This window comes from Pan paniscus, chromosome 6 (assembly GCF_029289425.2).
Source record: "Pan paniscus chromosome 6, NHGRI_mPanPan1-v2.0_pri, whole genome shotgun sequence".
NCBI lineage: Eukaryota > Metazoa > Chordata > Mammalia > Primates > Hominidae > Pan > Pan paniscus.
The window spans coordinates 172,769,380-172,795,701 of NC_073255.2; the positions used below are offsets into that span (position 1 = coordinate 172,769,380).

Genomic DNA, 26,322 nt, shown 5'->3' on the forward strand with positions numbered 1-26,322 from the left:
TCGTATGATAAAAATGCCTTTTTCTAGAATACCTCCTGAAGGACATGCCTGAAGTTCTTTTACATTAACTTTTTTTTTAATAAGTAGAAGAAACTCTAGTCTAAAATAAGAATAAAAAGCATAGTATAGTAAATACATAAACATATAACACAGTCATTACCAAGTATTATGTATGACCAGCAGTGAGGTAGGTTTGTTTACACCAGCATCTCCATAAGCACACTGTTGACTGAAACGTCATTATATGGCACATGACTGCACTATGTTTTTTCCTATACATACATACCTATGATAAAGTTTAATTTATAAATTAGGCACAGGAAGAAATAATAATAATAAAACAGAACAACTATAACATGCTAATAAAAGTTAACTGTAATAAAAGTTATGGTAATGTGGTGTCTCTCTCACAAAGTATCTTAGTAATGTACTCACCATGACCATGGGTAACTGCAGAAAAGGGGGACTACTGTAAATGAACTCTGAACTTAGGAAAGTCCATCAGCTAATACTATTCAAGAATATGATTTCATGTTTAGCCCCCTTCTAAGGTGTTTGTGCAACCTTGCTATTATTCAAGTGTTTAAGATTTTAATCAGAAAGACCAGTTTAGTAATGAACAGTGAATATCCCAGATAAGTGTCCTATAAACTCTTGTTTGGCTACATTAAAAAATCTTTTCAAAAATAAGTGCTAGCATAGTCTAATAAAAGCATCCAGAAGGATACACACTCACCTTGTAGCACTTAGGGAAGCATCATCTTACCACTGAGGGTTAGGGTTTTAAAACGATGTGCCTCATAAATTCCAAACTATTTATGAGCTAGAGCAGGGGTTGGCAAACTATGGCCTGGATATTTGTTTTTGTATATGAAGTTTTACTGGGATGCAGCCATGCCCATCCGTTTATGTATTGTCTATGGCAATGTTACATCAGTGACCATGTAGTTTGCAAAGGCATGCCTTCGCAAAAAGGGTATGCCTAGGAAAAAGTTTGCAAACTTTTGAACTGAAGGACTTTTTAATACCACCTTTTAAATATCCTTTTCATTCCAAAAATTTCCTGGTTAAGATTTTTTAGGGCAAATAAAGGGGAACCTTATTTCACTGAGATAATTATAATTCTAAATGACACATGATTATACAGGCTGCCTATTATTGCTTTGATAAAAACAGGCATTGGGCTTGGCCTCTCCACAGACTGCTGTACTGGTCAGTTGCTACTTTTCTATTATGAGTGTCTGTCTCATACACTCACATTAGCTTCTTCACACTCTCACTCCTCTGCTGCTGCTACCTCTTCAAGGATGCTTCTTGAGCCTGCAGTAATTATCTGCCTCCTTTCCCTTGTTTCTTCTTGCTAGTTTTACCATGTTTCTCAGGTACTCTGGATTTGGTGAAAATACCAGAAGCTTTGATCATCTCATATTATTTACCTTATTTGGTTCTAGCTTATTTTTTAAAAACTTCAGTGTTAAATATTTGTTTAGAGTTATTCACATACTAATTCACACTAACTTCTTACTTATCATTCCCCTTCTTGCATCTCAGTCTTTCCTTTTGGGTTTAATTTGCTTCTTCCTGAAGTGCTTCCAACTTATCACTCCATTTGTTGCTTGGGGGTACTAGGCACCTCTGGGCATGGCCTTGGATCAGCTCTTGCCTTTTGCAACAATACTCTCTTGCTCTTATTTGGGAATTTCTTCTTTGGCCCTACCCTGCCTGTTTTCTGTCTTTCAAGGTTTCCTTATAGTTTCTTGTTTGATGGATCCAATTCTTCTGGTCCAAAGCAGATACTGATCAACTCACTTTAAAAACATCTTTTCTGTCACTGGGGGCAAAAAGGGAACACCACAGAATGTGCTCAGACCTAAACTTTGAAATGGAAGCCTCTCATCTGTTGATCTCTACATTTTTCTCATTTACCAGCTTGCCAATTAAAAATGAGGCCACAAGTCTTTTTACCTGCAGATATGTACATGTTCCATTTCTCATTAACTGACCTGACAGTACTTCTGAAAGGCAATTTCAAGTAATAGTAAGAACACAGGCTGCTGAATCCTACATCTTGGAACAAATCTTGATTCCATTACATTGTATTTGACTTTCAAGCAGTTAGACCACCCCGAGATAAATGGTTTCCTTATCCATAAAAGAGAGATAATAATACCTAAGTATTTGGGTTTATAATAAATTATAAATGATACAGCATATCATATAAAGTTTGATTTCAAATATTCTAGCAATCATGTTTGTTTTTCTGATTTCTCCCCTATTAGCTGTGATCATACTGAGTTTCTAAATCCCTGTTTATTATTTTGCCTTTTTTCGTATGCTAAGGATAAATCAACTGGATAATGTATTGGAAATGTCAATGAATCTGGAAAGTTCTTAAACCAAGTCTTTTCAAGTGAATTCATAATAATCCATAAGAATTCTACTTTTGATAAAAGGCAGAACAAATTAGACTTAATATAAACACTGATTATAACTTTTAAAAGATGCACTGGAACAACTCTATTTTAGCAACTAAGAATTTTTGAAAGAGTATAATCAATTTTCAAAAAAAATCTGCCTAACAAAACTACAGGGTATCCATTAAAGAAGCTTATGCAATAATAAAATCAAAGTAATTAATTTTGAAAAAGCAGAACTAAAATGTACTATGCTGATTTCAAAAAGAAGAAAATCTCTTTCATATAAAACAACAGCTCTACATGGTTACAAACGGTCTGCTACCAACATAGCTATCTCCAAATGTCACTTATTTGGCTAAAAAAAGTCAAGGTTCAGACACAAAAGAACAAAATGGGCATAAGCAAAAGAAAAAACAAACTAGTTAAAAGTAAGACAACTCACAATCAATAATTTAGCAACACAGTACACACACAGAGAACCTTCTGGGATGACATCTTAGGGCCTAATGTACATGCAAATCAAGCCAACTTTTCAGGAACTCATTTAATGTTTTCAACTCTTTAACAACGGAAACTTACAACCACAAGGTCTCAATGACCTGAAGCCTCATGTTTTGGGAATAAGGAGTACAGAACAATGGTTTGGGTTCTCTATAGCATAAAAATTATATCCTGTTTTGTTTTTCCTAGGAGGACAGAGAGGTCTAACACAAAGAAAAATTGTTCTGATCTACAGTTTGAGATATGGTTAGAAGGAAAGAGTACATTTAGGGCAGCTCATTTAGTAAATGACAAGGGACCTAAGCAAAAAATGATCCCATGGAGGTTTTTATTTTCAGAGAACAAAACCCTTGGCTGGGTAAAAAAAAGGTCAGGGAAAAGGTGGGAACGAAGGCTAAGGAGGGAGTCCTCCATTTCTTTTGAGAGCTAGCAGATAGGCTGAAGCCATGGAAATAAAGCCAATGCTGAGGAAGAGACCTGGGACAGGCCAAAAATAAAAATAAAAAAATCAGATCATGGTCATGTATCTTAAATCCAGGGTCAAGCTGTGCCTCAACTGTACAGTTATATAAATTAATAAGATCTCTTTACTGTTTAAGCCTGTCTGAGCTGGGCTCAGTTACTTGCAAGACAGAGTCCTAACTAATACAATATTGAAATTATATAAATCTTTCATAAACAGCAAATCTGTTTTTGATACAGTAAGCAAAAATATTTCCCAGGGATGAAATTATCTAGCAGTATTCAAAGGTACTTTGTAATCCTTTCGCAGATCTTGGGGAGGGATGAACAGTAAAGAGAAAGACAGTGACTGGAAATCTTTGCGAGCACACCCTATCACAGATGCTGGATCCACTAGCGGCAAAGAGTAATATTTCCATTTATTTTGGCTTTTGGACAAATGCATCATTCTTATCAGTAAGGTATAAAAATTGCTGTTGATATATAACCCAAACCCAAACAACAACAAACATATTTAAAGAAATCCAGTAATTGTGGTTAACATGAAGCTATGGATAGAAAAAACCCTAGCTCTATTTAGAGGACCCAAATTAACTGCTTTTAGAACCATATCTTTACAAAGTTGTCAATGAAGTGTTAAGAGATAAATGTGCTATCTTCTTTCCCAATTTTCTTCGTATCTTACTGAAGCTGACACTACAAAGCATTAAAATCCTCTTCAGCCTTAGTTATAATAAAAGCTACTACTTATTGAGTGCTTACTATGTATCAGGCACTGTGGCAAAATGCTTTATATACATCTACTCATTTCTGTTTTTCTCTTGCTTCTTTTAGCAGGGCTTAAGATCCCAAATGAAATATTACAAACAACACTTTCCAGAGTATGGTCATAAAATGACAAGGCTGGGATTAAATACTAGTGATAATACTGTAACTGGTAATATTTTCTGAAGATTTCTTGCTTTCCAACATCTGTAGGATCCATCTAATACAGCTAGAATGGCTGCAACTAAATGGTTAATTTCTGAGTCTGGATTTTGAACTCCATCTAAGGGCTTATAATAGCAAAGACAAAAAAGGTAGGAAAACTCCAAATTTACCACTATCTCAAGCATATCAAGAAACCAGATAAGTTGGAGAGTCCTTACTTAACAGCAAACTACCTCTAACCATTTTGCTCGGTATGTATTCCAGAAAATGAAACATATACATTTCAAACCAGTGCTACTCAAAGCATGGTGTATGAACCTGGTGCCAGTCCACAAAGTGTTACTGTCCAAAATGACATTCTTCTATATCATCAAGTACAATGGTTATTTCAAGCTGGTTTCTGTGTGTGTGTGTGTGTGTAAAATATTTTCTTGACAAAGAAGACTGCTGATTTATATTCACCCAAGCTCCTTACCTACCACAAACTGGTAACAGTTTATGGGCCAGCTATTTTGAGTAACACTACACCTCAATTTTGTATATTGCTTCCAGTTTTCTGTCCCTGCTGCCACACAAAATTCAAATAAATTAACAATCAAATACTTGGCTTAAACACAGTAACAGAAAAAGCAATACTATTAGCAATTGACCTCACCTTTGACAGAAGCAATTTCACACAGGAAACATGACCCTCATAGACAGCAGACAGAAGAGGAGTAATATGATGTTTATCTGGAGCCTATGAAATAATAAACAGAGATAACTTTATCTGTTTTTCATTTCTTCCTACTTTCTAGTTTTAACTAGAAAACTCTTTCTAGATTTACCTATTTGCCTTTCTACAAAATCAATCAATCAATCAATCCACAGAGTCAAGTGTCTAGTCTCTTAAAGCTACCAGAGACCCAAGCCCACGAGCAGTGTCTTTCCTTAGGAGTCATAGTAGTAGAGCACAGGGAGCAGGGCTTTGACCTCAGCTCAAATCTTGGCTCTGCCACTTACTGTGGTACTATTATTTAGCCTCTCTAAGCCTTGATTCCCCACAACTGTAGAAATGCCAGTGTGGGGGCCGGGCACGGTGGCTCACGCCTGTAATCCCAGCACTTTGGGAGGCCGAGGCGGGTGGATCACGAGGTCAGGAGATCGAGACCATCCTGGCTAACACGGTGAAACCCCGTCTCTACTAAAAATACAAAAAAAATTAGCCGGGCGTGGTAGCGGGCGCCTGTAGTCCCAGCTACTCGGGAGGCTGAGACAGGAGAATGGCGTGGACCCGGGAGGCGGAGCTTGCAGTGGGCCGAGATCGCGCCACTGCACTCCAGCCTGGGCGACAGAGCGAGACTCCGTCTCAAAAAAAAAAAAAAAAAAAAAAAAAGAAATGCCAGTGTGGTCCAGTAAGGGAAAACAGGGTAAAACACAGCCAAAGAGGAGGTAAAAGGGCCGGGTAGCATGGCATCCCCTGAAATACAGAAGCTACAAAAGGCTAAAGTTGGGAGATGACTGCGCTTATCTGACCACTTGCCCATTGACCTTTGTCCAATAATCCATTTTAGATTTAGCCTATGACTGCAGAGTCCTATGCTGTATTACATCATAGCCATTTGTTACCCACAGATAGTGCTAACTCCCCAAGCTTTAGAACTTGAAAAGCAACAGCCACAGGGGAAACATACTAACCTTCAATTTTTGTCAGCTTAAAAAAGTCAGCTTTTTTGGCTTATTTTTAAAAATCCCACCACTGTATTTCTAAGTTATAGGCAATTTGGCATAATTTCAGACTGTATTCTTATTTAGAATGAAGTTTCTACAAATAGCTATTTTATAATCTATAGAAAACAATTACCCATAGCATATTAACAGAAAATTTTTTCAAGAATGATCACGTCCTCTACGTACATTAATATCTGCTCCTTTCAGCAGCAGAAATTCCAGGATTTCAAGCTGCCCACAATCTGCTGCATAATGAAGAGGTTTCCTTCCACCTTCTAGTGTCCGGTTGACATCTTCTCCCTTATAAGAAAACCAAATGAAAACAATATTTATATGAATGGAAGACTGAAGAAGTGAAATGAGGCACCTGATACTTTTACTTTCTTAAAGCCGTGAGAGTTTCATGAAACAATTAACATTTCTTGCAAAATAAAATAACCAAAAACTTGAAATGAAATTCTGCACAAGAGTTAACATACAGTATGATGGAAATTCAAGCCACAATTAGTTAAGCTGAAAACAATATACAATAATGATAAATATAACGAAATACATTACTGTCCTCCATTTCTAAGGAGTTCAATCAGTATAGTGTCAATATGTGACCACAAAAGACTAGTGAGTTCAAGCACTGAGATTTTACACAGTTCATATTACATGTATTTTAATTCTTCAAAGAAAGTATTCCCACTTTGATGTAGGCAGCCATCAATATCACAATGTAATTTCAGTATTAGGTATTAAGAATTTATTTCATTTAACATTCAGTAGAGCCCAACTGTGTGGCAGGCACTGTGCTAGACAGTAGGAAGACAGTGGTCAGCAAAATCAGACATGACTCCTGACTGTATGAAGCTTACCGTCTGGGGTTGGGGGGCAGATATTAATAATCACATAATTAAACATATAATTTCAAAATACAAGTGCTACAAAAAATGGAACTCAGGGCTTTCAGAAGAACATGACAATCCTGGTGATGAATGGAGGTATAGTGCCAGAAAAATGAACTTAAGTCTAAAAAAGTCATTTTCATTCACTGAAGATTAACAGAGACTAAAAATGATGACTACCTTCTCTATGGACCAGCTGCAATACATCTGGCACTGTGATACACCCATTATTTCTAATCTTCAAACTACCCCAAGAAGAGAATAACCTCCATCTAATACATGAAAACTCTAAAGCTGAAAGAGGTTAAATAACTTTTTACTGTGGTTCAGTTAGTAACAGAGTAGAGATTTAAACCCATTCTCTTTCTGTACCAACATGCTGTTTCTAATTCGGTATCTGCCCCTTCCCTCTTAGGAGAGTTCAGATTTTACTGAGGAGCAAAACATCCTATATTCTCTCAGCCGGGTGTGGTGGCTCACATCTGTAATCCCAGCACTTTGGGAGGCCAAGACTGGTACATCACTTGAGCCTAGGAGTTCAAGACCAGCCTGGGAAACATGGCAAAACCCCATCTCTACTAAAAATATAAAATTAGCCAGGCGTGATGGCATGCTCCTGTGGTCCAGCTACTTGTGAGGTGAGGTGGGAGGATCCCCTGAGCCCAGGAAGTTGAGGCTGCAGTGAGCCATGACCCTGCCACTACACTCCAGCCTGGGTGATAGGAGTGAGACCCTGGCTCAGACAAAGTTTATTTTCTCAACAATTGTATTATTCACTTAGCATAGTTTGGTCAACTCATCAAGCCATACCCTGAATCAAGATGTTCAGAGCCCTATCATTTTACAGCCACTATAAACCATTCTTTCAAACACACATACTCCAAACTCCCCTTCCCCTTTGTCACTTATGCCTGCTCCCTCCTTCCTTCCCATTAATTTAAATACTATAGGTCCTACAAGCCTCAATCAAATTTAAGATTTACTTTGTCTATGAAACTTTCCATGATAATGGTAAGCTCTCTTTCTCGTAAAACTCACAGGAATCAGTTAGTATTTAAATATATGGTACCCTTACAACTTTGTGTATGCCTTCTTTCCCAACAGAATGCAAATTCCTTGGGAGTAGAAATTATATGTTTTCTTCTTTATATTTTCCTACAGTATGATGTGGGAGTTAAGAACAGGAGCTCCATCACCATTAGACCTTGGGCAAGTTACTTACTTTCTATGTGCAGAGATGACAGTACCTGCAGCTCATGGAGTTGTGGGGGTTAAACTACATGATCCATGTAAGGCACTTAAATATCACACTAGCTAATATTAACAGAAATACGGTTAGCTATTATCTATAAGTATTATCTATGTATGTAATAGGTATACTCAAATATGAATTTACTTATTTTTAAGCATTCTGAGAGAAGGGTGATATCAACTGTCTACCATAGCAACCAATGGTGTCAGTGAAGCATTAAGGGAACTAAATTATAGAGTGTTTCCAAATTCCAGCCCACATGTGTATTTCAAATATATATATTTTTGGAGGATCAAGAGTTTCATCAGAAAGCATTTCCTACCTGAAATATTAGATGATAAAACAATCTAAGTTAAGACTACTTCAATAATTCAAAGCAATAATTTCTAATGGATTGTTTACTTAATATGTGATACATGCATTACAACAGGGCCTCCTGTAAATCAGAAGGATATAGAAGGAATGTATAATGTATATATGTAATATAATGTGTATATATAATGTCTATATAATGTCTATATAAGGATGTATAATGTGCCTAAAATCACTGGAGACCAGGTTAGCACTCCAACTCTACCACTTAGTTGTGGGACCAGAGACCAGGTACTTTCTAAATTTTGGTTTCCTTATCCGTAAAATGGGAATAGAAATGTCTACACTTCACAGGGTTTCAGTGTTTCACTGGAAGAGATAACCCATGCAAAGTGTTTAGCATAGTGCCTGACACATTGTTTAACAAATGTTTAATGAAGGCTATTATATTTAATAAAGGTTCACTATTATTTTTGTGGATTCCTGGTACTGGCTTATACTAGACAAAAGATTATTCAAAATAGGATTAAGGCAGGTTTCTGCATAATGGTTGAAATATGAATAATTAAAGACATTATTTATTGTAACATGCTTTATATTCAAAATCAAATTTAAATAGTAAGGGCGAACTGGCATACCACCTTAGTCTTTATTCACAACTACAAAAATGTTGTTGAGGCAAAGAATGCTTAACAATTCAGATAAAATTAGTTTTCCTCCCATTATTAACATTTCCTTTCTATTAATATTAGCTAGACGGGATTAACTGGACGAGTCTTTAGAGTGAGACAAAGCAAATAAATAAGTGCAATAAATCATCAATAAGATCTTTGTCAAAGATACCTCTGTGAACCAAAAATGTTACATCCTTCAGGGCTGGGCACGGTGGCTCACGCCTGTAATCCTAGCACTTTGGGAGGCCGAGGCAGGAGGATCACGAGGTCAGGAGATCGAGACCATCCTTGCTAACACGGTGAAACCCCGTCTCAACTAAAAAACACAACAAATTAGCTGGGCGTGGTGGTGGGCACCTGTAGTCCCAGCTACTTGGGAGGCTGAGGCAGGACAATGGCATGAACCCGGGAGGCAGAGCTTGCAGTAAGCCGAGATTGCGCCACTGCACTCCAGCCTGGGTGACAGAGCGAGACTCCATCTCAAAAAATAAAAAATGTTATATCCTCCCTTGCACTCTTAATACGAGTGCAAAATGCCTATGAAATGGAGTTGTGAGTTTAAATTTTCTCCTTTATTCCTTCAGACATTTACATTACAATTCTTATTTTAGCAGACAAAAAGATGATGAGACTGAAAAGGCTTTGTGTGACTGACAGAAAAAAATCCTTGTCAGCAGGGCCTTAGCAAAGCAGTACTTATAGAGAAATTTATAGCACTAAATGCCTGTACTGAAAAAATAGAAAGATTTCAAGTGAATAATCTTTGTATTTCCATCATAAGAAACTAGAAAAAAAAATTAAATCCAAAATAAGCAAGAGAAAAGAATAAAGATCAGGGTAAAAATCAAAGAAACAGAAAACAGAAAAATGAGAGGAATCACAAGCTGATTCTTCAAGATCAATACAACTGATAAGCCTCTAGCAAACGTCATCAGGAAAAGAGCGAAGATACAAAGTGCCAATATTGGACAACAGATTACCTCCCCACAAAGAAACCTTCAGACTCCAGATGGCACCACTGTGAATTCTACCAGACATTTAAGGGAAGAAGTAATACCAATTCTACCCACTCTTCCCGAAAATGGAAGCGATGGGATGTTATCTCAACTCATTCTATGAGTTCAGCATTACTTTGATTCCAAAACAAGACAAAGATGTTATAAGAAAATACTGTATGCCAATATTCCTCATGAAAAGTGATGGAAAAATTTTACACAAAATTTTAGCAAACGTAATCCAACACTACGTAAAAAGGATAATATACCATGACCAGTGGGGTTTATCCCAGGAATAAGGTTGATTTAATATTCGAAAAGTCAGTGAATATAATTTACCATTTTAACAAACAGAGAAAGCCATATGATTGACCATCTCAATGGATTATAAAAAAAAAAAACCCAATATGCATTTGTCATCAGAATTTAGCAAACTAGGATAAGAAGGAAACTTCCTTGGCCTACAAAAAAACCTACATTTAAGATCATACTTAATTGGTGAAAGACTGAATGCTTTCCTCCTAAGATCAGGAATAAGACAAGGATGTCTGTTCTTACCACTTCAATGTTGCACTAGCGGTTCTAATCAGTACAACCAGGCATGAAAAGAAATAAAAGGCATCCATTTCGAAAAGGAAGAATTAAAGCTGTCTTTATCTGCAGATCCCATGGTTAGGGGGGTGCTGAATGACAATTTCACCAGGTTTTCAGCAGTCTTGATGCACCGGTGGTAGGTCCAATAGTGGTGATGAAATAGGAAAGGAAGATAGTGCTCTATATAGTTCCTTTCTTCCCTGCCTCCAGCCTATACTTTAGGCCTTAGTGACATTAGCAGAGATAAAGATACCTATTCTGTAATCTTCATTCTAACTTCATAAAACATTACCAGTTACAGAGAAAAATGAAAACCTCATTTTCTTTCCCAAATTCTGGGGATAGAGAAGAGAGATACACAATATTAACACGTTCCTTAGATCACATGGAAATGTTACCATGTTTTCCTTTTCCTCTGGCTCTTCCACTTTCCACAGATACTATTTTAAACCTCTTCTACTTATTATAGACCTTAGACTTTTCTGTCTCCTCCTTCCCCTTCATTCTCAGCAGATGAGCCCATATCCTTCTTTATACAGAAGACATGATCTCCCTCAGGAACTTCTATCACACCTTCTTGGAACTGACTCATCCTCTCATCCTATCAAAAGCCATCCCTCACCTATATTCTGTATATCGTCCCTTCTTTCTTTTTTTGGGGGAAAACTTCATGTTTCTTTCTTTTCTTGACTGTTTTCAACCTTTCCTGTTTTATTGGCTCCTTCTCACCAGCATGTGCCATTCACAGCTCTTCCACTAAAAAAGCAAACAGCAGCAACCTCTTGTTGGACTTGACATCTGCCCTTCAGTTACTGTTCTCTTTCCTCCCTTCCAGGGCTAAACTTTACAAAAGGATTGTCTATATTTGCTATCTCCAGTGTTTCACCGTCCACTCTAATTTGGCTTCCACCCTCAACACTATTACCATAACCATTTTTGCCAAGGTCAAGGGTCTCCATGTTGCAAATACAAAGCTTCCCTTTACTCTTAAAACTCTTTTCATTGCAACATGAAGTCTGTCAGTTATTAAATTCACAACCTAGATTGTATTATATTAAAACATACTAAGTTGTTTTGAAGCTATTATTTTCTCTAAATATGGCATATTCCATATATGTAATCTAAATAACATACATAATGCATATACATAATACACATATGAAACACTACTACTTCATAGTATATTCTGGTGAGTAGTTTAAATTAAATACATACACTCTATCTGGAACCACCATAGAAACCATAACATGCTTTAGGATGGGTTGACTTCTGGTGCTTCTAAGAGTAAGATGAGGATTTAGATTATAGTGGAAAGGAGAAAGTCTATGTGAAATTCTAAACCAAATGGAACCCAAGAAAGGTCTTAAGATTACATTCTGGCAACCTGAGATTAGCTTCTCTGAGTCTTCCTTGGTCCTAACCTGAATTCTTCTTAGTGTTAAAAAATTGGAAAGAAAAAAAAAAAAGTGACAATGCATGACCAGTTTACATCAATAAGTTGGTGAGTTCCATGTCAGAGGAGAACCTAATTATTATATCATTTATTCCAATGTCAAAGCATAGTGCTATAATTTTGATGTGTGTCCAGGAAAATCTCATGTCGAAATTTGATCCCAATATTAGAGGTGCGGGCCTAAAGAGAGGTGTTTGGGTCATGGGAGCGGGATCTCTGATGAATAGATTAATGTTCTCACTTGGTGTAGGATAAGTGAGTTCTTATCCCATTAGTTCTTGTGAGAGCTGGTGTTAATAAGAGCCTGGCACCTCCTCCCTCCGTTGCTTCCTCTCTCACCATGTGATCTCTCTACACCTGGCTCCCCTTCACTTTCTGCCATGAGTGGAGGCAGCCTGTGACCCTTCACAGATGCAGGTGCCCAATCTTAAACTTTCCTAGACAACAGAATCAGAATCATGAACCAAATAAACCTTGTTCTTTATAAAGTACTCAGCCTCAGATACTCCTTTGTAACAACCCTAAACGGACTAAAACACGTGGCATTTTAGGACTGGGCACTGGACAGGTTTTTCAACCTAAAAAAATTAAATACTATTGGTATTTTCCTGATATTCTTGATATATAATTCCCTTCCTTTAATCCTCATAGTTCTTGTTTATATGTCTTTCATTACATTTACCTCTATTCGATCAGGTATGTTATTTATATACTTTAATAAAAACTTCATTAAAGAAAGGACAATGAAAGAACAATGTCTTACTTGTTTATATACTGCCTACAATGTCTGTGGGTGACTTGTGCATAGCAGTCTTATTTTAATAGTTTCTACAGTCACTTATAACAGCTTTGTCACAGTGCAACCTGTTGCCTACCAAACAGCTACTGCTTCACAAAGTGGTATTTTTAAAACCTTATTAGGGTCTTTGAAAGTTATACAATCTCAGTGTTGGAAGGGGCTCTGAATGTCATCTAATTCAGCCACCCATTCTATGTTTTAATCCTTGCTTGTGTCTGCCCAACCTATAACTGAGTATCTCTAATGAAAGGCAATTCAGAACCTTGCTGATCAGTCCATTCCTGCTCTCAGTACTGGAAAATTCACTGTTTACTAGTTATGGTTCTATCTCTTGCAGACACATGGCACAAGCAATTCTTATTTTTACATTAGGTTATTACTTGTGTTTAACAGTCACAACACACTGTAACTACAACTAAATATTTTCATTGATTTGCTGTTATCCTGATTTGAGTCACTAATGGGTCAGAGAGACCTACCATCTGCTGATCCCTAATCTAGTTCATGACACTTTCATCCAATCATCCTTCCCCATCATTCCCTCAAGGATATCTTTGAAACATTCAAATTTCAGTAAAGTATTTCAGATTATCTTTATAACAGTCTAGAAACTTCAAAGAAAGGAAATTAGTACAGCATGATTTCTAACTGATCCCCTGATAAGTGTTATAAACCACCCCATTGCCACCACATACATATTTATAAAATAAAATCTGGAAATTAAAAAATATTTTAGCAAGGCCTACCATCCAAAATACAACCATTGTTACCACTCTGCTATAATTCTGTTTAATCCTTTTCTATGAAAATAATTGCTTTAAAAAGTTGTGAACACACTATGTATTCTTTCACGAGACATCATTCTTGAAAGATACATATATCCTATCAAGTGGATGTACCATAGTTTACTTATTCAAATTCTAGACATGCAATAAATATCAAATACCCTGTAACACTAAAATTCTTATTTTATAGAACATAACAGTTACATTATTTCATTGATTCCTAAGCGCACATTTTTCTGTATTTTAATGTCCCTAAAATTGGTCACAGACACCCTTTGCCTTGGAGATTGGCGGAAAAGTACTCATGGGTTGATTATGTACTTTGTGTAAACACTAACAATCACTGCCTATGCCTGGCTTTGCTACTGAAACCTATACATGGGTGGGTCAAGACATTAGAGTGTAAAGTATAGAATTAGATTAAGCTGACTCTGAAGAACATAAACGGTGAAATTCACTGATTCGACCTGATGATATTATTCTCATGAAAATTTGGTGAGTGTGCCATCAACTATTTTTAATCCAGAGAAGAGAAATTAAATATTAAATAGAACATGACTTACATCTAATTTCTGAAAGCAATGTTATTGGCTGTATAGGAAATATCCCTAGAGTTTAATATATGCCACCTGGCTATCCCCACTGAGTTATTTGCTTTTTTAACAGTACTACAAGCAAGGGAAGATTTTTCTAGTTTGTCAGTATTATTCAGGAGGAACATCTGCTTGTTTTTTTTTTTTAATGGAACATCTGTTTTTTTAAGATCAAGATAAACTAAGTGTATTGCCTCCTGCTTTACTGCAACAACAGAATGAAATCAAACTTACATAGTATACTTTCCTCTTTACAATGCCAAGTTGTTTTTTCCTTCTAGTATTTTATGCTTATTAAATGGTTTATTCTAATATTTTCCCAAAGACATCAATTTGGTTACTCAATCATTCATGAAACATTTACTGATAGCTTATAAAGTTTTGGGAACTGTAGCAAGCATCTGAGATAGTGATGAAAAAGGAGTCATTCCCCACAAGGAATCTGTAGCCATAAAAGGCAAGACAACAAGTAAACCATTCATATAATGTGATTAAATTATATCATGTGATTAAAGCTGCAGTACAGGCTATGAGTTTGTTTTGGGAATACAGAAAAGGAGATGTAAGGGGTCTAATCAAGCTACCATGAAGAGATAATTAAGCTTGGGCTAAGCCTAACATTTTTTTCTTTAAACATTTTTCTCTTCTCCAGTCTTCATGATTTCATGTTTTTTTAAACAATGTAATGAAGTTATGCCTTAGGCAATAGAGAATATAAAAGATCGGGTGAACAAAACCACCAGCACTAGGATTCTTCTAGTACATAAGCAGGTTTTAAAGTGTGGTCAGAGGCAATCCTCACATCCTAACTGCTAGCACACCCTAAATCTGAATAGTATTTCCCCTTTAAAGGACAGGTAACAAAGAAAACCAATATGGAGGTAGGTGTATAAAAATCATATAGCAAAAGAAATATATTGAAAATTCTTTCCTCTAAAATGTAGTAGAAAAAGAAAATAAAAAAAAAACTCTAAGGAAATACATACCTCTGAAATGATTCAATATATGAAACTTAACTTTAGTGTTTGCCTCGGCAGCACATATACTAAAATTGGAATGATATACAGAAGATTAGCATGGCCTCTCTGCAAGAGTGACACGCAAATTCATGAAACAGTCCATATTTTTTTGGTTTTTAATTAAAAAAAAAAGAAAAGAAACTTAACTTTAGAAAACATCTACAGAGTAATCAAAATGGAATCCAAAAGACATGGGCTCAATAAGTAAGGGTGTCTTAAGAAGAGAACAGGCAAACACACAAAGTAAACAAACTGAGGTGCAGGCTGATAGGAAAGGGAAGCTGCAGAGAAAGTGACATATAGCAAGGAAATTAAAACTGCAATTGCAAAATTAAAATTTGTACCGAAGTCAGTAGAGTTGGGAAACACTATTCAAATTAAGAAAACTCAATTAAGTAAAGACTTGAGAACAAACTTAAGAAATTTTCCCAGAATACCGAGGTAATAAACTAGTACAAATGTTTAAAGAAAAAGACGATTGGCATTAGGGGTATAAAGTTCTAACTTATAAATGATACATAACCAGAACAGGAACAGAAAGTTTTCTGAACTCAGGAAAGACCTGAGCCTATAGATTATAAGAACTCACTGTATTGTAGGCAAAAATTCAGTTGATTTCCCTCCCTCCCAAAAATAGTTTTAGAATTTCTTTAGATAAAGCAAAAAGACTCCCAAAATTAAAAAGTCAAAATCACATTAACACCAAAAAAATTAAATTAGACTGGTCTCATATTTGTGGCTTCCTTAGAACACCGAATTCCAGAGGACTACAGAAAGAAACTATCTATAGCAATGATATTTGGAGAGAGTTTGAGATATATACCTTTTTTTTTTCTTTCTTTCTTTTTTGAGACAACGTCTCACTGCCTTGTTCAGGCTGGATTTGAACTCCTGGGCTAAAGCAACCCAGCCTCCCCAGTAGCTGGGATTACAGGTTCAATGTGCTAGGCTCTTAACATCAAATTTAAAGATAAAGAATCTTGAATTTTGTTAAACAACAACAAAAAGAAAAGTAAACAAATTTCCAACCAGAAGCTGCTACTGAGAGATACCTAAAAGCAAAATATGAAAATGTGAAAAAAATTTGTTTAATGGTCAAAAATATACTAGGCACATACATCTAAAAAGCTAGGAAGAGTAATCTTGGTACATGATAAAGTGGAATCAAAGCAAAAAAAGTAAATGGGAAAGATGTTCATTTTACATGAAAAAATGTAAAAGCTAGTTATGAATTATCTGAAGAACGGCAAGAAAACAACTGACAAAAATAGCACTGTACAGAGAGACTATCATAATCATCTTAGTCTTTGGCAGGTAAGGACACAGCAGGCATGATTAATAATTAATGAGATTGTTAATGTATATCAAACTTTGTACTCTATGGAAATTGTACGTTACTATTTCACTGAATATCAACAAAATATAATTATAACAGAACAAAGAAAACTTCAATACATTCCAAAGTCTAAAACCTTACAGAACCCATTATCTAATCCCAATGCAATGGGATTAGATTGCATTAATCTAATGCAATTAATTAGATTAGATTAATTGGGATTAGCAAAATACCAAAAGCATTAGCACAAAGTAAACATAAGAAAAAAAAAACGAATGAATGAACAAAAATAACACACAAAACACATACACACAACCAAACCAATACTAAATCTCCTAAATTACTGATGGAGCAAAGAAGGACTCAATACTAGAATTGCAGACCATTTTGAAAATAAACGTTAAAATATTAAACTATTCTATTAATGGCAAGAATATTACTTATGGACACAACCAAATCTGTGAAAAACCAATCTGGAGGTGGTTAAATTAATATGAAATTACATGGTTTAAAAGACTACCACTGTTCACTAGATTTTTCCCAGCTGTTTTCAATTTTTTCTCCCTTACTTTCCTAACTGGTTTTAATATGAAACATAAACATATTAACAAATAAGCGGTATGTTTTTAGAAGTTTCAGATTTTCTCTTCAACAGCAAAATCTTTTACATGCTCCTCCACAGTGTGGCTTGGTGGGGATTATTCACTAGATCAGTACTTCTTACAGGCTTCTATTACATAGCATTAGGTTTATTTGAATAATAAACACTACAATAAAATAGTACTCTTTAAGCTATTTCTAAGTGAAATGGCCGACTCCTACAGAGAATGGTTTTTAGACCTTTCTTCAGGTGAAAAGAAACAAATAATACTCTTTGTTTGATCTGTAAGATATGTATGCATTGCTGCCACTGAGTTCCAAGGTATAGGTACATACTGTACTGCCACAAGAGATCAGTGTCCCAAAAGCTACCTAACAAATAGTAGACTAAATTAGCATATGTGTCACCACTTTGTACCACAGCATGTAAACTAAATATTGGACACCTGACAGTAGAAAGCAGCAAAAGTATTAAATTTACAAAATTCTATATAGTTGAGTCGATGTCCCCAATAATTTCAGTTACAGTTACGTATTATCCTTCCCCAATGGGAATTCAGAATTCCTTAAGACTGCAGTGTTTAATATTTAAAAAATGACAGATCCATTTGAGATGAATGTTATAATATAGTCCCTCCTTTCCTAATACTCTCTCTCTGTCCTCCTCCCTACCCAATCCCCCAGGTTGAAAGTCCTTATTTAGGATATAACTTTGCAAAAAAGAATCACCTATTACTGTACTGGTGACTGATATGAGTGTGTCAAACAATACCACAATTATAAATTACAACACAGCAATGGGTTTATATGTAAACTCTACCACTGAGGGGGCAAAGCAAACAAGAAAGGTGATAATACATTAATACTTTATTTGGAACTTTACAATACAGAAAAACAGACAGATGGCACAATAGAAAGAAAGAAGGTCTGTAAGGACGAAAGTATAACATCAACCTGCTCTTACTTGACATATTTTCTGAAATGTCAACGTCACACCAAATGAACTTTCTCTTGCTGACGTCATCCTCCCAAATGCATCAAACTTTCAATGATACAAATATGAACTCATTTTAAATAATGAATAACAATACATTTGTTATGTATTCTTATCCCACCTATACATTTACTTGGAACCTTCAACTTAGGCATTTTTTTCTTTCAAAAATGACTACTTCAGTCAAATTATAGAAATTTCAGTTTTAGTTTTCAGCTGATTTACTTATTAAATACACACCATTTTTCTTCTTTGGAAAGTTTAGAAGCAATTAATTACACTTAGAAATTTTCTAATTGAAAATGGTGAAGTATTTTTTAAAAGCTTGTGGGAAATTAAAATTTTAATAACAAAACACGTGTTTATATAAAGAAAGACTATCAAAATTAAGAAAATCCATTTAAAACATTATAATATGTCAATTTGGAAAAAATTGTCAATTTGGAAAAAAGACTAACAATCAAAAGGTAGCTTCATTTATAAGATTCTAATTCATGGCTCCACAGTTGGAGGGGAGGGAGGGAAGAGAGGAGAAAGGAACCAAATATAACTTTATCTTAACAAACTGTATAGCTGCTTTCTAAGTGTTACCCATATTTCATGTATTAAATAAGGGAAATAATGTATTCAGAACTCATACAACCATCTTATCTGCTGTATGTTTTCTAACCCTTTTAACTAAACCTACCAAAGAAAACTCATCTCAGTGGCTGACACTGTAGGTGCTCAAATGGTATTTGCTGCATTAATTATGAATGAACCAGTGAAAACTGCTAACCAGCCTTCTCTTTCACTTCTGGAGTTGGAAATCAAGCCAGGGACAGGACTCACATTAGGGCTGGGAAGAAAATTCTGGAACGTTTTTGGTGAAGGATGATCTCACGCAGCTGAAAAGATTTCGCAGAATCTACTTTCAGTTTAAGAATCTAAATTAGTTCCTATTTGTATATTACAAGTAATGATTCCTCATTTTCAGAAATCTAGGCCTCTTGCCTAAGGTTCAAATTTAGTATAGAAATTCTATGTTTTTTCTTTTAGAGAATTTCATTCAAACTCCCTCTTTCTTCTCTCTATCCACAAGCACCTTTCCATGCCTTGCTTTTCCAGTCCAACATCTTTGAATCATAAAGATTTCTGAATAATGTTTTTGAAAATGCTGACCCCCAAAATAAGTTTTATATTATACATTTTAATTTTTTTATATCTCAAAAACTTGAGAATAAAGTGAAACTTAGACAAAGTAGTTTTACTAACTTCAATGTTATGTAGAGGTGTGCAAACTACAGCTCATGGGTCAAAGCCAGCATGCTGTTTTTGTAAATAAAGTTTTATTGGAACTCAGACTCATTTATTGATGTATCATCTATGACTGCTTTTGCACAACAGCAGAGATGAATAGTTATGATAGAGACTGTGTGACTGCCAAGGCCTAAAATATTTACTAGCTGCCCGTTTACAAAAAATGTCTCCCAACTCTTGCTATTAAGCATTGGCCTCTCTAAATCTCCTCTAAGATCTATACAGACAATAATACAAACAGCAAATACTTACTACAGAATTTCAGTGTATTAAGCACTGCTTTGCAAATTTTACATTTGCATTATTTTTTAAAACTTGTACACAACATGAATTGAGTATTATCACAATCCCTATTTACAGATACAAAACTGAGGTTTGATGAAATTAAATAACATGGTCAAGGTTAGTAAGTAGACAGGGCTGGGAATCAAACCAAGGTCTACTGAAATCCAAAATGAAAGTGTAATATCTCTTATAGAGAACTTCAAAATAATAAATAATAAAAAATATTTTCTAAGGACTTAAGTTTTAGGGTCCATATGCTTTTATATTGTTATAAGTAATGTGGCATTAAGTATAGGTTTTAACATTTGTTTCTTAATACCAAGGTAAAAGTACTGATGATTCTTATTTTTCACAAGGAAGCATGCACAAAACTATCTTTACTTTTAGTGAGACCATATAGTGTTAACAATTCTTGACTGAAATTCTAAAATGATAGTCATGAGAGGTTACAAGTGGAAGTTGCTGTTATACTAATACAACTGTTGTCACTACAAACAGTGTGGAAAGTTGGACAAAGTTCATTGGGTTTAAAACAACAAAGAACTTGAAAATTTAGAGCTATTTCTAAGAGAGGAAATGAAAGAACATCATTTACACTAAGAATATCTGTTAACATACAAAGTGGTATATGGTAAACCAACTTTGAAAACAACAAAGGAAGGGATAGTTTCTGCAAATACCAATTAAATACAAATGTAATGAAACTGTATGGCAGATAACAGGCAATGTGATAACTGTTGAGGATACAAAGATAATTGCTACCTTCAAAAAACCCACAGAATATTAGGTGAAATAAATAGGTAAAAATTAATATAGGGTTCTTAATTTCAAGCAACAGAAACCAAATCAGACTGATTAATAGACATGTAATACATTAACAGATATTAAAAGTAGCTCCCAGAACTGCTAGGAGGATTGAAGAACAAAGCTCAGTAAATGGACAAAAAACAAGGATGCTTAAAAGCAAGAAATACAAGTGTTCCTCTACTTATGATTGGGTTACACTGAAAATGCATTTAATAAACCTAACCTGCCATCACAGCTTAGCCTAACCCGCCTTGAATGTGCTCAGAACACTTACCTTAGCCTACCACTGGGCAAAAATAGCTGGCATTACAATACACAGCAGAGTACCAGTTATTTACCCTCATGATTGAGTGGCTGACTGGGAGCTGCGACTCCCTGCACCATGAGAGTACCATCATGCATATCCCTAAGCAGTGATATGATTTTGACTTTGAAAGCTCTGATTTTGAAAGATCAAAATTCAAAATTCGAAGTACAGTTTCTACCAAATGTGTATCACTTTTGCGCCATCGCAACGTCAAAAAAAAAAATTAAGTCCAGGACTGTCTGTGAAATCAAAATCTGTCACAAGAACCACCTGAGCACAGAAGAGATGATACAAGTGGCACATAACGACTTCTGCTGTTTTTGGAAAGTGGTGTTTTACTGCTGCCACTACATCTTTTATTATGCCTGAGCATTTGTATCAGCTCTAGATAGACGCATCCAATTAGTCATGTTTGGGTTATGAGCTCTTTTCCTGTGTGGGCAAGAGAAAGCAATTTATTTGCCCTTTTTGGCTTTTGTTGCGGTGAGCACCAGACCTTGCCTTTGATCAAGATTCATACTATATAAGTAGGGAACTCCTCAAGCACAGGAAGAAGCTTCAAGTGCTATGACCCCTGTCAACAGAAAAATGCCCCACTATAAGCACTGTAGCTTAAAGATCTGAAGACATTTTTTTAGGGGGCTGGAGGGGGCGGTGAAGAGCCTCTGAATTCTCAAGTTTGTGAGCCACTATTCAAGTGACTAAATGGTAATAACTGATCCATATTTATAAATGCACCTTGGTTTTTTCTTAACCAGTCATTAAGACAAAACTCATTTCAGCAGTTCAAAAATTAAAGACATACCCCACAGAACAAGATTTAAGTTTCTTAAGCCGCTGTTTTTCAAATTCAAGTCTAATAACTTGTTAGTCAAGCCAGAAGCCCATAAGCTCTCAAATTTAAGAAACCACAACAGAACATAAACACAATAAAAAGTTCTATATTAGATGTCACCAAGAAACAATAAACTGCACAAGCAGTCAGGGAATCTATGCAGAACAAAACAGACATGAATATAAAACTTCAGGAAGAAGAAGAAATTTGCCAAGCAGATGTTGTGGGACAAAAAGAATAATTTATTAGAGGTAACAGCTAGCATAAGATGACTTCATTAGCAAACACAATGGTGTAGCGGAAAACCAACCAACTAACCCTCATCCAAGTTCAGGAAAATTGAATTTAAATTTCAATCTCAAATAGCACTATGATACTGGTCAAGGGCTTTCACACCTAATTTTTCCTTATCTATAAAATAAGGGAGCTGGACTAGTTGCTCTGTAAGTAATCTTGCTTCTAAACAAATTTATGAGGATGCTGATTAGTAACAACAGCTAATATTTACTAGCACTCACCATATGCCAGGCACAATGGTACACAGTTTACACTTATTATGTCGGTATTACAATCATTCCCATTTTCACCAATTGAAGAAACTCAAGTTCTGAGTGCTTAATTCACCCAAAGTGTCTAGTTAGTAAGAAGGCCAGACCTGGAAGATCTAATTCCAAAGCCAACACATTTAGCCTCTATGCTATGGTTTCACCAATAATGCAATTCCAAATCCCTAAAGGACAGTGCCATGAGCGTCTATTGTACTATGTTTAAAGTGTTTACTACCTACAATTTTTTTGTGGTTGAGATGGAAGTCTTGCTATGTTGCCCAGGCTGGTCTTGAACTCCTGGGCTCAAGTGATAGATCCTCCTGCCTTGGCCTCCCAAAATGCTGGGATTACAGACACGAGTCATCATGCCTGGCCTACAATTTTTTTTTAATACCTCCATTTTTCAGTATTTTTCAGATACTTACTTTAGGCCTAAGTATCAAAATGCTCATTTTTTTTATATGTCAAATTGAAATCTTCCTAAAATATGTTATACATGTCTCTTGTAAATAAGAGAAAAGTAACCAAGTTTAAACTTTTCGTGAAGCTCAAGGTTACGCTTATACATATTAATTATTGCCTGAGGCCTCTGAAACTTTAAGGTAAATATGGCTCTTTGCCCTTCACTTTCTTGGGTCAGCTTCTTACATTTTGGTTTCTTTTCTTTCAGTAATCACAGCTCCTCTTTACACTGGTAATTTTCTGTGGACTGAAAAAAAAAATCAAGCTTCTAAGCTTATCAGAATTATTTAGTAAAGATATAGCTGCAAAAAAATTACTTTCAGCCATTTTTCTTATTACAAGGTGGCCTGTGATGTAATACCATAAACTAACTTTAATCACCAATTTTGCTGTGATTTGATTATCTAAACACACTTCCTCTGTTTTGAATCTTTGATATGGCACATTCTCACAGTGCATGACATCCTCCTATCCTAAGATGATTCATAAAGAATTAAAAGTTAAAGTATTATGTCCCACAGATCACACGATCCCAGCATTCCAGAAAAAAAAAAAAAAAAGCTTAATGCTTATTAAAAGACACAGGTTAAGTTTTAGGTAGGTTCAAATCATCCTAATATTTTTCTTGAGATTATGGGAAAAAAAAATTTAAGGAATCACCTGCAAAAATCCTAAAGAGAATGTGAGAGGGAGATACTAAAACATATTTTGAAACCACACATCATTAAATCAGTTTGGTATAGATAGAAAAAGAGCAAGAAATCTGTTTATGATAAAGATGATGGTTCAAATTATTAGTAAAGAGGAACTATATTGTTCAATTCCCACCTATGAGTGAGAATATGTGGTGTTTGGTTTTTTGTTCTTGCGATGGGGAATATCACACTCTGGGGACTGTTGTGGGGTGGGGGGAGGGGGGAGGGATAGCACTGGGAGATATACCTAATGCTAGATGACAAGTTAGTGGGTGCAGCGCACCAGCATGGCACATGTATACATATGTAACTAACCTGCACAATGTGCACATGTACCCTAAAACTTAAAGTATAATTAAAAAAAAAGAAAAAAAAATGCCAGAAATTACTAGAAAAAATATTAAACAAAATAATATTTACTTAATACAGTTAAGAAGTTTTTAAATATGATTTATTGAACATTTCACCTTAGAGCTTCTCAGTCTTACCAATTTAGCCATTCTAATAGTTATAATGTAGTATCTCATTGTGGATTTAATTTGCATTTTCCTAATATCTGTTATAATATATACCACTTAACGTGCAAAAAAAAAAAAAAGAGGAACTATAATAATAAATGGTATGAGAACTGTCAAAAAAAAAGTATACACTTATTTCCTGCCTTACTTCAAAATAAATAATGGAAAGGTCAAATGTCCAAAATGGAAGAAAAAATGAAGTTCCAGAAGAGCAAATTTATTTGTAATTTTACAGAAGAGAAAAGGTCTTTGTAAACAGGATACAAAATCCAAGTCACAAAAGAGAAAAAAAGTGATACATTTAACCCCACAAAAAGTAAAAGACCATTGTAGAATAAGAAAATAAATGAAGTCAAGAGATTAACTGGGAACGATATTTGCAAAACATGATAAAAAACTGATTTCCCTAATTTATAGAGTTTATACAAACCAATAAAAAACAGACCAACTAAAAGAAAAATAAACAAAAGACATAAACAATCATTTTTCACCTATCCAAATGGCAAAATCTAAAAAGTCTGATGATGCCCAGTGCTGTTGATGGTGTGAGGGAACCATCGGTCTCATGTCTGCCAATGTGTGCCTAAGCTGACGAAACTCATGAAGAGAGTAATGCAGATATAGTCTCAAAAGTTGTCAAGGTATATGTACAAAGGTGATCACTACAATCCTGTTTAATTGCAAAGATGCACTGGAAACAAAATGTTTATCATACGGGAATAGTTAAATAAACATCCAGAAAATGGAATACTATTCACCACTTAAAAAGGGAAGAATAAATACATTTCAATGTGGAAAGCAAAGTGCAGAAGTGTTTACAGAACTTTTTAAGCGGGAAAAACAGATGAGTAAGTAAATTTTCAATGTTTTTCTGAAATTAATTACATGGACCTGTTGAGAATGGCTGATTTGTTCACAGGCATTGGGGAGGGGAGATCTTTACCTTTCAGTCCTAACTGTGGCATTTTAAAATCCACATCTGAATTAATTTAATTTTACTTTTTAAAAGTTAGGAGTTATCTAAATAGTAAAATTTTGGCCAATTTTTGTCTTCTTTATTCTTTTCTGTTTTAAAAACACCGAATCAATTTTATATTTTAAAGAGAGGAACCACATAGGTAGGAAAAATAGTCAATGGGATATTTTACTTTATTCAATACAGCTTTGCTTTTTAAAATAACAAGCACATAATATTGTTATAATTTCTATCAGCTTTAATTCATTAAATTTTTAATTATCTGCACTAATAAAAGGAAAATGTTTAGAATCTCAAACCAAAACACTTTATATAGCCTATGTACATCTGAATGAACACTTATGTTCCAATGTAAAAAAAGATCTTCCTCTATTTTATATATTTTTTAAAATGACTAAAAGCATTAATAATTAGAAAAGAATCTATACTAATGTTTCTCTGTCTACTGAGGGCACCTGTATCTTATACAAGCTGACATATGCTTTCTGAATGGGTCACCAGCCCTTCCGTAGAAAGGGCAACACATAGTGATACATTTTTATAAGAAAGAAACTAATAATTTAAAGAAGAAAAAAAAGGGAAGCTGCCTAAAACCAATAAATGCAAAGTAGATTGAATCAGGGCCTCTTTTAAATTGGCTATTTTATTAGGAAAGTGAAAAGTGATCTCAATGAGTCTTGGAATTTCTAAAGATTAGAGTTGGTATCTTTCTCAGGTTCAAGATATTCTATCCTTTCACATGGTGCACAATTGTTGCTTTTCAAACCTATTAAGAGTGTCAATGGCAGATGTAATTAGAATGGAGGCTGGAGGGAAAGGAAACCACAGAGAAAGGGAAGTTAGAGACCAGGCTTCTATTTCACAGCAAGTGAAATAGAAGTACATGTAAACAAGAGAGTACATATATCAGACCTGCTGAAGATTAAAAGGGGCTATTTATCAATGCAACTCACAAGCACTCACCTGTAAGCGTGTTGGATCCTCAAAATCCACCAGAAAGCTCACCTTTTAGTAGTCTCAATGGATAATTACCATCCTGCTATGATTATTTTTACTATTTACTCAATAATATAGTACCCCCCTAGTTTCTGGCCTTATTGAGAAATGAAGGTCAAGGGTATGCTGAAGTAGTTAACAGCATGGGGCTTTGAAACTCCTTCAGAACCCAAGGAAGTGAGTTCAAATCTCAGCTTCACCACTTAAGAACTTTATGATCTTGAGCAAGTTATTTAATCTCTGCCTCTAAAATCTCTAAAATGGGGTTAACATTATTA

At 35.2% G+C, this 26,322-nt stretch overlaps 1 protein-coding gene and 1 non-coding gene across 2 annotated transcripts in view; one reads left to right on the plus strand and one right to left on the minus strand.

The window, feature by feature from the left end:
* Positions 1-26,322, minus strand: part of MTPN (myotrophin) — a 51,042-nt gene that overhangs the window by 18,859 nt on the left and 5,861 nt on the right. The window contains exons 2-3 of the mRNA XM_003813431.4: positions 6,207-6,320; positions 4,966-5,049 (exon numbers count right to left, since the gene is read on the minus strand). Coding sequence (XP_003813479.3) covers positions 4,966-5,049; positions 6,207-6,320 — 198 coding nt within the window. The remainder of the gene's footprint in view (positions 1-4,965; positions 5,050-6,206; positions 6,321-26,322) is intronic.
* LOC112440521 (U6 spliceosomal RNA) lies at positions 15,389-15,495 on the plus strand. Its single transcript, XR_003028562.1, has one exon. It is a non-coding gene; the product is annotated as a U6 spliceosomal RNA (small nuclear RNA).